General features: G+C 39.6%; 1 protein-coding gene across 1 annotated transcript in view; it reads left to right on the forward strand.

Moving 5' to 3' along the window:
- The window catches only part of slc4a5a (solute carrier family 4 member 5a), a 53,143-nt gene that overhangs the window by 37,606 nt on the left and 1,669 nt on the right, over positions 1-13,868 (forward strand). Inside the window, exons 15-22 of the mRNA XM_073839947.1 lie at positions 3,523-3,636; positions 3,737-3,898; positions 3,985-4,163; positions 5,432-5,504; positions 6,611-6,679; positions 11,344-11,517; positions 11,750-11,917; positions 12,150-12,205. Coding sequence (XP_073696048.1) covers positions 3,523-3,636; positions 3,737-3,898; positions 3,985-4,163; positions 5,432-5,504; positions 6,611-6,679; positions 11,344-11,517; positions 11,750-11,917; positions 12,150-12,205 — 995 coding nt within the window. The remainder of the gene's footprint in view (positions 1-3,522; positions 3,637-3,736; positions 3,899-3,984; positions 4,164-5,431; positions 5,505-6,610; positions 6,680-11,343; positions 11,518-11,749; positions 11,918-12,149; positions 12,206-13,868) is intronic.

Consider the following 13,868-nt stretch of genomic DNA (forward strand, 5'->3'; position numbering starts at 1 on the left):
AACAAATCAAACGATTCAATTGAACAATGCTTTGTGGATTAAACGACTCAGTTGATCAAAGTTCGTGAATCAAATGATTCAGCTTCAAGAACACTCGTTCTACCAGTTCCAACTCAAAAACAAAGTCTCTCCGTTTCAGATGCAAAAAAAATCAATTCTGTTCAAAGTATCGGGATCTTTTGTGTCCAAAAGAACAGGAAACAATGGAATTCTCCTACCAGTCGATGAATTCAAATCACAGTTCAAAGGTCCGTGGGCAGCTCGCCATTTGTGCACATGTAATCGCGATCACACAGATGATTCTCACCAGAGGATTACGTTCAGCACAAAACAGGTAATTCTCTCAGAAGATCTCAGAAGAAACATAGGGAAGAAAAAAAACCCAGCCTTGCAAAACACAAGGCAACCACAATTAACTTCTGATTCAAACGTTTTCATCACAAGTTCATACACACACACACATCTCAAATACAACATTTCAACTGTTATTAAACATATTGACTCTCAAAAATGACTTTTTGTCTTGTCTCATAACCCATTTATCAATATTACATGTGATAGCTTTAGCTCACGTGCTAACTAGTTTGACGCACGCGGTATGCGCACGGCCTACTCAAAATTGCTTTGTAACATCTCATTTTGAAACTATTTTAGGTCAGTATATGAAAATTCACTCACCAGAGCAAAATAGAACAATATTTTGTCAAAGATGATTAATCACAGGGCTTCAGCACTGAGATCCGCTCCAACTACACTTCTTCCAATTTTCACGTCTCGCTTCTCTCTTTCCGTCCGACGACAACACTTCAAGATGATGTCACGATTCTTTAAGTTTCGTTTCCAAGTGTTCTCTATCACATCTCTCCTTAGATTAATGTTCAACGCTATGAGCTTCTAGACAAACGCTCCGTGCTGCGGTCTCGTGCAATCTCGTCTCTCTGTCTGTTCTGAAAGGTGCAGCAGCGCCGGCGCTGCAGGTGGGCGGGGCTTATAAATGCGCTGCTACCATTGGCTCTTACAGAAGTTTGTCACTGAAGTGAGAAGTAATTTGATCAATCTTTCATCCTTCTGGAACTTTCTCCCTTTTTCTCATCTCTCAGTTTCCTTCAGCTCTTTCTATGTTTTGAAGTATTTTAATTTCTTTGACAGTAGCCTGGATTACCCGGGTTACACTTTCCAGCTGGGGTCTTGATTCTCGGTCCATTTGGTGTGCGCTCCCCTTTCTGAGGAAGGGGTTTTTATGTAAATCTGAGTGCCACTTTGTGACTCTCTTCAAGTCGCCTCATTCTAAGCCTGAGGGCTGAGGCAGCACTTGATGTAGGATCTACACCCAGGCTGACGAATGTCTCCCCTACAGAGGGTTTGAGCATCTTTCGGTGTTTAACACCTTAGAAAGCCGTCACTCTAGGATCGATTCTCGCCCCCCAGGCCTAGTTCCACTTCCCTTTCTGAGGAAAGGTTTACGAAGTGTCTGAACTAGGAAGCTGCCCTTATTCATTCCGGAGCTTCCCAGAAACTTTCAAGGCAAACAGTGCTCCCCTTTCTGAGGAAAGGGTTTGTTAAGGTTAAGAGCTCACGTTCCTCCCTGTGCGCAGGATTGCTGGAACATATCTGAGCTCCCCTAATCCAGGGTTTCCTTCAGAGCAACTTCCCAGGACTGAGTGCTCCCCCTTCTGAGGAATGGGTTTTGTTAAGGTTAAGAGCTCGCGTTCCTCCCTGTGCGCAGGATTGCTGGAACGGACCTGACCTCCCCTAATTCAGGGTTTCCTTCAGAGCAACTTCCTAGGACGGAATGTTTCCTCCCTCCTGAGGGTAGGAATCTACCAGGGACAGACCCTTGAGAGTTATGAATCTGCTACAAGGATGTTGGCGTGCCCCCTTTCCAGGGTTCACTTATAAAAGCACCACTCCTTGGTGGCCAAGTTCTCCTCCCTGTTTCCCAGGGTAGGAGCTTGACCTTCATGCTTCAGGTTTCTACTCTCCAGCCTTTATTCTGGATGTATGCTCCCCTCTATGAAGGGTAACAGTGAGAGCATTCGCTCCTGTTCGGTTGTGCAGCTCCCCTTCTGGGAAGGGTCTTCTATGAGCGCCAACCCACCTTCGTGAGATTGCCAGACCTTCATACAGGTCGCGTGGACCGGGCTGTGCACGCTTCCCCCCCTTTTCATTAAGGGTTCCCTAAAAGACAGCAGTGCCCCCTTCTGGAGAAGCGATCCTCCCTGTGGATCAGGGTCAGGATTTTTGTCCTCTACTATCGTCCACCATTTCAGGATGGTCTCAGCTCCATGTTCATCTCTGTTGACAGATAGCTTGCGAGCTTCTGTCCAGGGGAGGGTTAGTGTGGCAATCCCCTCACCATCTGGGTCATACCCTTTCTGTCTCTTCAGACGGCATGGAGCTGATAGTGAAACCCCCTGGGAAAACACTCCCCTTAAATCCGATCATGTCGGTAAGCGTCCCACGCTATGCCTGGGCGTCTTCCAGTTAAAACCACAAGTGTGGTAAGTGCACACACACCTGGGGCACTTCTATAAAATCCACGTGTTGGTAGGTTCCCACCAAGTTTGAGTTCCTCTTTTAAATCCTTTTTGGTATGGGTCACACGCTTTGCCTTGTTCCCATCTATTGAAGTCGGCTTACAACCCCGGTTCCCTGGGTTCGACTCCTTTGATATCTTAGCTGATGTCTGCTGACCATCCACTATTGGGGCGCGCCACTACTAGTGGCCCTTTGAACGGACCCAGGACAGGTTTCTGCCCTCTTATGGGAGCCAGTTCCTGAGGGAACTAGGCCCTATGTTGCGGTAGTTTCTGGTTCTGACAAGTCTAAGTTTCCATCGAAGCTTAGCCGTTTCCCTCAGAAGGAATTACTATAATTCCAAGCCTGAGCTGTGCCCTGGGTTCTACCCAGTCTGTAAGTGGGTAACAGGTCAGGCCTCTGGCCGGGAGGGGTAACGTTTTGACAGCCGTCACCACGTCCTAGTAGGGGCAATTCCTCTCAGAATTGTTGCTTAGTGCTCGCTGGCTTAGCATGCACTCCCCTCAGCATGGCAGTGTTGGTATACCGTTCCCCAAAAGCGCCCTCTAGAGGACGCAGTGAGAGTTCCCTTCGGAAGGGAACGTCTCAGGTTACGTATGTAACCCTAGTTCCCTGAGAATAGGGAACGAGACACTGCGTCCTCTAGGCTTCCTCGCCATGCTTCGGACGGTAAAGCTTCAGACTTTGAAGATGTATTGTGTTGCACGGGCGCCTCTTTTATGTTATGGTCGCCCGGTAGTGACGCAACGGCAGCGACTGACGCGCCGCGGTGACGTCATACGCTGGCGCCGGCCATTTCATGTAGTTTTTCTATGCATTCTTCAGACTCGAGGCACGCTGCAGCGTTCCCCAAAAGCGCCCTCTAGAGGACGCAGTGTCTCGTTCCCTATTCTCAGGGAACTAGGGTTACATACGTAACCTGAGACGTTTCCTGTGTATATATATATATATTTAAAAAAAAAAAATTTCTTTCTCTCTATCTAGCTAAGGAAGTTGATTAGTGACTTCTCCATCTTCATGTCCATCATGACGTTTGTGGGGCTGGACATGCTAATAGGTTTGCAAACACCCAAACTCATTGTGCCCACAGAGTTCAAGGTGAGAGTAAATGAATAAAACTGATCTTGATTTTTTTTGTGACTTTTCAATAAAGGTTTTTCTTCAGTTCTATTGGTTATTTCCTTTTCAAATTATGTAGCCCACACGCCCCGACCGGGGTTGGTTAGTAATGCCGTTCGGAAAGAATCCGTGGTGGGTTTACCTGGCAAGCTCTGTCCCTGCGCTTCTCGTCACCATCCTCATCTTCATGGACCAGCAGATCAGCGCTGTCATTGTCAACCGCAAGGAAAATAAGCTAAAGGTACCCATGCAGTGAGCAGATCCTTCATCGGCCCTGTTCTTTTCATTTCCATTGACTTCCTCACATTCTCGCTCTGTTTGGTACAGAAAGGTTGTGGGTATCATCTGGATCTATTGTGGGTGGGCATTCTGATGGCAGCCTGCTCTTTTATGGGCCTGCCATGGTATGTGGCGGCCACTGTCATTTCCATCGCTCACATTGACTCACTGAAGATGGAGAGCGAGTCTAGTGCTCCAGGGGAACAGCCGCAGTTTCTGGGTGTGAGGTGAGAGAGACATGGAAGGGTTGTGGTCTCACACTTATTGGCTCTGTACAGAGAAAGAAAAGTGATTTTTAGCTTACCATGTTAAGCATTTCATGAATTGATAACAATTGTAAAATGGTTACTGAGAGTGGGTTATTTAGACTTATTATAAACTTGATTGTCAGGAAATCTAATTCACATGAGGAGGCAGACCACATTTATATCTACATGGAACAGATGCTAAACCACAAAATGTAGCTATAAACTGCTTAAATCATCTAGATACAGTCAAAATGATGATAAAAAAAATGCACATAACAATAAAAGGCTGCCAATTTAATACATACAGTTGAGGTCAAAAGTTTGCAGAATCTGCTAAATAAGAGGGATCATACAAAATGCATGTATTTAGTACTGACCTGAATAACATATTTCACATGAAAGACGTTCAAAAGTTGACACACTCTTTATTCTTAATACTGTGTTGGTACCTGATTGATTCACAAAGCATTGTGTTGAACAACAATGTTCCAACAGTGTTCCAACAATGACTGTATGATTTTGGGATCCATCTTTTCACACTGAGGACAACTGAGAGACTCATATGCAACTACTACAGAAGGTTCAAATGCTTCTGATGTATTAAGAGCCAGGGGTGTAAACTTTTAAACAGAATGAAGATGTGTGCATGTTTCTTTTTTTTTTTGCCTAAATCAGGAGCTTGTCTTCAGAAGCTATGAAGATACATACATGCTTCCCAGAAGACAAAATAAGTTCAATTTAAATTCAAAAAGTTTTCACCCCTGGCTCTTAATGCATCGTGTTTCCTTCTGAAGCATCAGTGAGCATAATTTGTGGGACCTGAAGGATTTTTCTGAAGAACAGCAGGCAAGCTGTGGATCATTCAGGTAACAACACAGTATTAAGAATCAAGTGTATGTAAACTTTTGAACAAGGTCATTTTTTATAAATTCAACTATTGTTTTCTCTTGTGGACTATATGTAAATGTATTTTATGTGACATATCTTATTCAGGTCAGTACTAAATAGAAAATAACATGCATTTTGTATGAACCCTATTATTTTGGTAAAATAATTAACATTTTGCAGACTCTGCAAGGTTTATGTAAACTTCTGACCTCAACTGTTTAATAATAAGTTGCTACTTTGTTATTGTGTAGTATAGCTAACCATAAAATACACAGGCTGTTCAGTACATATCTGAGTTCTTCACTCACAGTTTCTGTTGTCTTTTTCTCTCACTCTTACTGCTTCTCTTCCAATTATAGAGAACAAAGACTGACAGGAATCCTGGTCTTTGTACTGACAGGAGTGTCTATCTTCTTGGCCCCCATCCTTCAGGTGAGCTTGTTGAAATGACAGAGATAATTAATACTGACACTGGCATATTATTTACAGTAGAGAGATTAGCAGTTATTAACATAAAAATGAACTATGGAGATGTCTGTATGATCTAGTATGCTTTATCTATACTATTTCCAATGGGAAAAGAGAAAACAAATGTTATGTACATTACCGTTCAACATTTGCGGTCAGTAGGATTTTATATTTTTGGAAGATATATGCTCCTTAAAGCTACATTCATTTCAATATTTTGAAATATTATTACAAAATTAAAATAAATGAATATATAATTGAATACATTTAAAAATGTACTTTATTTCTATGATGGTATACCTGACTTTTCAGCAGTCATTCTAATATGCTGATTTGGTGCTCAAGAAACATTTCTTATTATTCTTATATGAACAATATTTTTGTGGAAATTGATACATTTCCTCCCCAGGATTCTTTTAACAGAAAGTTCAAAAGAAAAGCATTAATTTTAAATAAATCTTTTGTAACATTATAAAAATCTGTACTGTCACTTTACGTCCTTACTAAATGAAAGTATACAATTTCTTTCTTTTTTGTTTTGTTTATCTTACTGACTCAAAGCTAAATTTAATGTATTTACTTATTTCTAAAACAGTTCAAATAAACACAGCATAGCAGCCTGAAAGTCATCTTCAAACGGTCATGACATCCAACATTTTTTTTTATTATTATTCATGGAACTTTAAATGCAGTTCAAATGTGTTTTCAAAGGTCAAACATTTTTAAAAAACCTTAATAAAACCAACCTCTTTTTTTAAAAGGTAATTTGCCCTGTGTTAAAATTGAGGGCAAAAGAAAGATACATCAGCACTTCCAGTTACATTTCTCTCAAAGTCATTTCACTTCCATAATCTGATTAATCTGGGGGGGAAAAAAGAAGAAGGATAGGTTTTATTCAACAGTAAACTGATTGGACGGTGGAAGTGGGCATTAGATGCCAGAATGGAGACTGAGAATTTGAGTTCATGTTTATTAAAGGATTAAATAGATTTAGTTTTGCTTTCATGTTGACTTTAAGTGTAACTGCCATTGCCTTAGCAGCTGAAGTGTTTTTTTTTTTCTGTTTATAGTTCATTCCTTTGCCGGTCTTGTATGGAGTCTTCCTCTACATGGGTGTTGCTTCTCTTAGTGGCATCCAAGTAAGTGCCTTTGGGGATGTAACCTTTTCCCAACCCCTCCCTCCTTCGCCTCACAGCCATTACCGAACAGTTTGGAATTGTTCTGATAGCCTATGTACATTTATTGTTTTTGACATTCCTACGGTTTAATATCATAGCCAACTTTCAGGGAAAACATCTTTGTGTGAGAGTGTAACACTCATTTGCATGCACACTACAACTGTGTTTAGTGATTAGAAATGAGTGATTTCTCCACACTGTGACAGTGCAGAAGAGCGGGGTGTTGGGGGATTGGATATTTGCATGCTGGCTGGGTTTACTGAGGCAATTTTGAGCTGCATTTTGATGAGGCTGTCAGGCTGCAGTTAGAATCCACCCTCTTGTGTAGCTTGGCACCGGCCAGGTGCTGCTTTGCTGTGCTTTAGTAGTCTAGTATAATGTCAGTTAGAGAAGGACAAAGGCAAAATGATGGACCACAAGCGGAGACCTTTACACTATTCTGAATGAATACAAATGTATTAACAGGGTGTCTACAGGTTTGACCAAGTTAAATTTAAGACATTTTAAGACTTTTTAATACCATTTTCAAACAAAATTTAAGACCAAATTGAAAGTCCCGCAAAAGTCTAGCACAAAACTATGAAGATATTTTAAATTATTATTTTATTTAACTGATTATTCTTGGGAATATTCAACAGAAAACACTATTCCAGAAGAAGAAATTATTTTCTATTCCATGACAAAGTCAAGGCTCTCACACACTTTGAAGCCAATGTAACAGTGTAACAAACACGGATTTTGAGTCATGGATCGGATCATTTTTCGGATCAGCAAAAAAAAAAAAAAAAAAAAAAAAAAAAGTTTGTTTTTTCCTAATTACTGAATGCTTACTTTAGGTAAGCTACTTCTCATCCACAGCAAAAACTACTATCTGAACTAAAGTTCAGTAACAAAACAAGAACAATTACACAAATGACAAGTGTAAATGAATACAACATAAAGTTAGTAATAAAATCAATAACACTAGTATTCAGGAGGGGAAATTTAATAATTAATTGTAAAATAACTAGTGTTTCTCACTGCAGGTATTTATAGGACGCTGTCTCTTTAAGGCCAAATGCCCAAACCGAATACTGGCACGCATCTCTTTCTCAGCTGTTTCGGTTCACTGAAGACATAAACGACTGTTAAACAGAATACCAAAACGGGTATTAAGACATGACTTGGTATGTACGTTTCCGTTCAAATAGCAGTTAAAGAGGAATCAATCTGTGTGAATCGCGCCGCGCGCCTCTCTCTCCTCTCTCTCTCTCTCTGCGCGTGCTCGCGCCAGTTGTGTGCGGCAACGTAAAAACATGTGCTAATTATAAACTTTTACTCTATGATGGTTAAACTTAACAGCTAATCTGCGATTCAAATGCGTGTAGTTGGGCGGAAACCCGCTAAATCTGGCAACACTGAGGCGTTGTCAAGCAAGCGCGTGTCTAGCAACAGAACAGATTTAGAACCTGCGCAGGAGATTCTCCACAAAACGATAAACTTTTCCTTTTCAAAGTGTAAAAAATTTAAGACCCTTGGATTTAGATTTAAGACAAATTAAGACATTTAAAGGCCTTATTTTAGGACAACGGAATTTAAGACTTTTTAAGACTTTTTAAGGATCCGCGGCCACCCTGTTTAAGGTTCATGCTGAGACTGACTCTAAATAGCAATGTGTTCTATTGCTAAAAAAGAGGGTAGATAAAGACAGTAATGTTTAAGTCATTTCAAACCCTTATGACTTTCTTGTTTTTGATTAAAGTGTGCGGTGGGTTTGGTGGGGGGTAATTGAGAGTAAATGGGGGAAAGTCATGTGAGAGGAGGCAATGCCTCTATTGTGATATGACTGGTTATGATCGGCTGTGATTGGTTACTATAAAAAGAAAAAACGCATTTCAAACAAGTTATAAATTGATCTGCATTTTTTTGAGTGAAATAAGTATTCAATCTCTTATCAATCAGCAAGATTTCTGGCCCCCAGGTGTCTTTTATACAAGTAATAAACTGAGATTAGTGGCATTCTCTTAAAGGGATCACTCCTAATCTCAGCTTGTTACCTGTATAAAAGACACCTGTCCACAGAATCAATAAATCAATCAGATTCCAAACTCTCCACCAAGGCCAAGACCAAAGAGCTGTCCAAGGATGTCAGGGACAAGCTTGTAGACCTACACAAGGCTGGAATGGGCTACAAGACCATCGCCAAGCAGCTTGGTGAGAAGGTGACAACAGTTGGTGCGATTATTCGCAAATAAAAGAAACACAAAATAACTGTCAATCTCCCTTGGTCTGGGGCTCCATGCAAGATCTCACCTCGTGGAGTTTCAGTGATCATGAGAACTGTGAGGAATCAGCCCAGAACTACACGGGAGGATCTTGTCAATGATCTTAAGGCAGCTGGGACCATAGTCACCAAGAAAACAATTGGTAACACACTACGCCGTGAAAAACTGAAATCCTGCAGCTACCGCAAAGTCCCCCTGCTCATGTACTGAGGTTTGCCAATGAACATCTGAATGATTCAGAGGAGAACTGGGTGAAAGTCTTGTCATCAGATGAGACCAAAATCGAGCTCTTTGGCATCAACTCAACTCGCCGTGTTTGGAGGATGAGGAATGCTGCCTATGACCCCAAGAACACCATCCCCATGTATCATCTAATCTTGTGTGAGAACCTCCTTCCCTCAGACAGGGCATTGAAAATGGGTCTTGGATGGGTATTCCAGCATGACAATGACCCAAAACACGGCCATGGCAACAAAGGAGTGGCTCAAAAAGAAGCACATTAAGGTCCTGGAGTGGCGTAGCCATAGCCTGGAAAAATCCAGACCCTAATCTATTAAGATTAAGGGTCTGGGATCGAGCAATGAAAACTGCCTAACTCGAGGGGCGGCACCAAGCATGCATTTGAAACTCTAACTGCACGCAATTGGATAACGCCACGACCAATCGCAACAATACACGCTTAGCTACCAGCAGAGCTAAATGATGTTTCATTAACAAAGTTCGGGAGAAGCGCGTCAGATGCTTAGCGTAAACATCACAAGTCAATCAGCGCCATAGGTTTAAATACAGTTGACTCACCTCAATTCACTCGATGGTTTATCAGTAACCCTCCACCACCCCATCTCATCACTCCGAGTTCTCGCTACTCCTATTGGGGGGTAACGTACTCTGGGTTCGGGCCACTCCCGAGCTCGGAGCCCTTCACCGGACAGCACGCCAAACATGCATTACTATTCTCCGGCTAATTATATGTAAGCTTGAACTCGTGAACTGATAGATTAAACTCTTGCCGTATCCAGTCGGCAAAATAGCAAAAACGTCCTTCTTGCAGAGGAACGATTCGAGTTTTCGGTTTTCTGTTCCTCTTTTATATGGAAAGCCAAGTCTAACTCGTTCATTGTAGCCGCCAAAGCCGTTTCAAACAACTTGTTGTTCATCTGTAGTGACAGCGATCTTTCAAAGTTTACTATATGATTCGGACGTCGCAGCTCTGTCGTCATCAGCTTAGCTCGCCTCTGGCCCGCCTACATCAGATACACCGATTTGATTGGTTCCCACAACTGCTTACGTATTGCAGTAACCTGCATCATTGCTCGATGCCAGAGTGTCTTGCAGAGACAATTCAAATTGTGCTCTCGCGAGACCTCTGGATTTCCAGGGTAGCGTAGCCAGTCTCCAGACCTTAATCCCATAAAAAAATCTATGGAGGAAGCTGAAGATTCGAGTTGTCAAACATCAGCCTCGAAACGTTAATTACTTGGAGAGGATGTGGAGTGGGACAAAATCCCTCCTGAGATGTGTGCAAACCTGGTGGCCAACTACAAGAAACATCTGACCTCTGTGATTGCCAACAAGGGTTTTGCGATGGGGTCAAATACTTATTTCACTCATTAAAATGCAAATCAATTTATAACTTTTTGAAATGTGTTTTTCTGAATTTTTTTGTTATTCTGTCTGCCACTATTAAAATAAACCTACCTTTACCTTTAGTTGAAATTGTTAACGCCTTGACACATTATTTTGGAATAAATGTATTAAAATGCTTAAAAAAAACTTGATGAGATTTATACTCACACGTAAATACTGATTACATTGTTAATGTAAAAAAATATAAAATAGAATTGTTTTATTTTCTTTTTCTGATAGTGTAAGTTATGTTTATTTAAACGAAAAAATATGACTAGGACATACATTTAAATTTGATAAAATAAAGGACTTGTCCATATGATCCTTGTGCTATAGTTATGTGTGAGGAAAGGATCAATATGTAAGTTGTTATTCAATCTGATTTGTGAACAAATCACTCAGATCGAATCATTAAGATCAAACCATTTTGTAAAGTAATTCATCTTATTTAAATAGAAGATTGAATCATTCAAATTGAACCATTTTGTAAAGTGGATTCGCTTATTCAAATCATTCAGATCAAATCATTACAACAGAATTTTTTGTAGAGTGAACCAGCTTATTCATCAAAAGGTCTGACTTGTCCTTTTGGAGCTAAACAGGCCTGGGCTTCATTCACTTTTATTAGACCGAAAAGAGTCATTTGGATTTAAATTGACATGAGGGTGAGTAAATAATGACAGATTTGTCATTTTTATCCATTGAGGATCTAATCAAACATTTTGTCATTTCTAGTTCTGGGACAGGATCAAACTGATCATAATGCCAGCGAAACACCAGCCAGATTTTTCATACCTGCGCCACGTACCGCTGAGAAGAGTCCACCTGTTTACTCTGGTGCAGATTGTGTGCTTAGCTGTTCTCTGGATCCTCAAATCCACATTCCTCGCTATCATCTTCCCGGTCATGGTATGATAATCTTTTTAATGCCACACATAAACAACAATGCACATCATGAGTCATAACAATATCAATTTCCTTAAACCTTTCCAAATTTAATCTATTCAGTAAGGGGTCATTACACATTAAACTTTGACTGTAATTAGTAGTTAAATCATGCTGTGAACAGACCGCCCAACAGGAGCATAAACATTAAGAATGCGTTAAGGATACAAAAAATAGTTTTTTCTCAATCCCTCAGATTCTTGGTCTCATGGTGGTACGAAAGATGTTGGACATGGTCTTCTCTCAACACGATCTGGCATGGCTGGATGATATCCTGCCTGATAAGGAAAAGAAGAAAAAGGACGATGCAAAGAATCCCAAGAAGGACAAAAAGAAAAGCAAAGGAGGGGATGACCATGAAGACGTAAGTGTTTTAGTAGCCTTAATACTCAAAGAAAGATGCAAGAGAAGTTTTATTTCACTTGACTATAGTCACAAAAATGATCTATTAAAATCATTTTTGACATCCACACTATTGAATTTGTGTTTCTCTGGTGCCACCTTCTGGTGGAAAAGAGCCTCATGCTTGTACCAACAAAGGTAAAACACATTCTACACATGCATATACTAATCTTAATTCATTTTTTGATCCACAGGACAAGTTTAACCCCTACACAAACTGCTCCCCCAGTGATTCAGAATTGGATCGCAGGTACTGTGTGCTCAAACTACACGTTCCCTACCGTGACCTCTTACAGGCGCCAGACTCCAACTCAGAGTGGGCGGCACGATGCCAACCGGGCAGTTATTACCACTGATACTGACTTTATTAGTTTTTAAAAATGTGAGAGAATTAAATAAATACTCATCTAATAATACTTAGAGTAGAAATAGATGACATAGTTGAGAGGCAGCTCTGCATATTAAATGTATAACTGCTAAGACCCTTGCCATGCGCTTTGAAGCAATGCAGATAGAATTGTTTTCATGCAACCACCAGTATTTTACTCTGCATGCTATTATAGAAAATGTGTTCAAATGTATTGTATTATGCATATGTTTTTTTTTCTTTTGCTTACATTTTCACACCCAAAGAAGGAGCACATAAATAATATTTATTGAACTTCCATAATTAGATGTTGGTACAGTTTCGCTGAAATACTGGGAAAGATGCCAGTGAGAAATTTGATTTGCTTTCTGCAAGCTTTCTAAAATACATTTTTTGTTAATATAAAGTCCATAATGTAACAATGTACATTAGTTCTTTTAAGGAATTTTGGTTGTTTCTTTTCCTGTATAATTGTGGTTCCTTTAAAAGTGCTTATACAGAATAACTCTATTAGATTTTCTAGGTTTTTTCCCCAGCCTGGGTCCTCTCACACTATATCCACAACCCATACTATCCAAATGTGTGCCTCTGTATCACTCTGATGTAGAAATGATGTAAAATCTGCTGGGTTTCATGTCTGCATTGCTGTTCAGGGGGCATGGTTTGGATGAAGTGTTCACTTTAACAAAGGTTTATTATGTGACCCTGGACCACAAAACCAGTTATAAGGTTCAGTTTTTTTTAAATTGATATTTATACATCATCTGAAAGCTGATGTATGGTTTGTTAGGATAGGACAATATTTGGCCGAGATACAACTATTTAAAAATCTGGAATCTGAGGGTGCAAAAAAAAAATCAAAATACTGAGAAAATCACATTTAAAGTTGTTTAAGTGAAGTTCTTAGCAATGCAAAAATTAAGTTTTGATATATTTATGGTAGGAAATGTACAATATATCTTAATGGAACATGATCTTAATATCCTAATGATTTTTGGTATAAAAGAAAAATCTATAATTTTGACCCATACAATGTATAATTGGATATTGCTACTTCAGACTGGTTTTGTGATCCAGGGTCACATATGTTAACATTAGTTATTGCATTAGGCATCATATTAGATAATATAGCATTTCTTAATTTTTACATATACTCTTGTTAATGTTCATAACACTTTATAATAATACTATTGCTATATAGTATATTTTCTAAATATAGAATATATATATATGGGTCAGTAAGATTTGATATAAATAAATAAATGTATATTTATGTTTTTTTGAGCTACAAGACATTAAATTGATCAAAAGTAAATGCTGTTTTTTTTACTTTCTATTTATAAAATTAATCTTTAGAAAAATATCACAGAACATTACACAAAACATTCAGTTGCACAACTGTTTATTATTTAAACAAATAAGCTAATATGATTTCTGAAGGATCAAGGCTGCTGGAAAAACCTTTTCCTCACAGGAGTAAATAATATTTAAAATATCATTTCAAATAGAAAGCAGTTATTGTATCTTGTAATAATATTTACTGTAT

This window comes from Garra rufa, chromosome 5, assembly GCF_049309525.1.
Source record: "Garra rufa chromosome 5, GarRuf1.0, whole genome shotgun sequence".
Classification (NCBI taxonomy): Eukaryota; Metazoa; Chordata; class Actinopteri; order Cypriniformes; family Cyprinidae; genus Garra; species Garra rufa.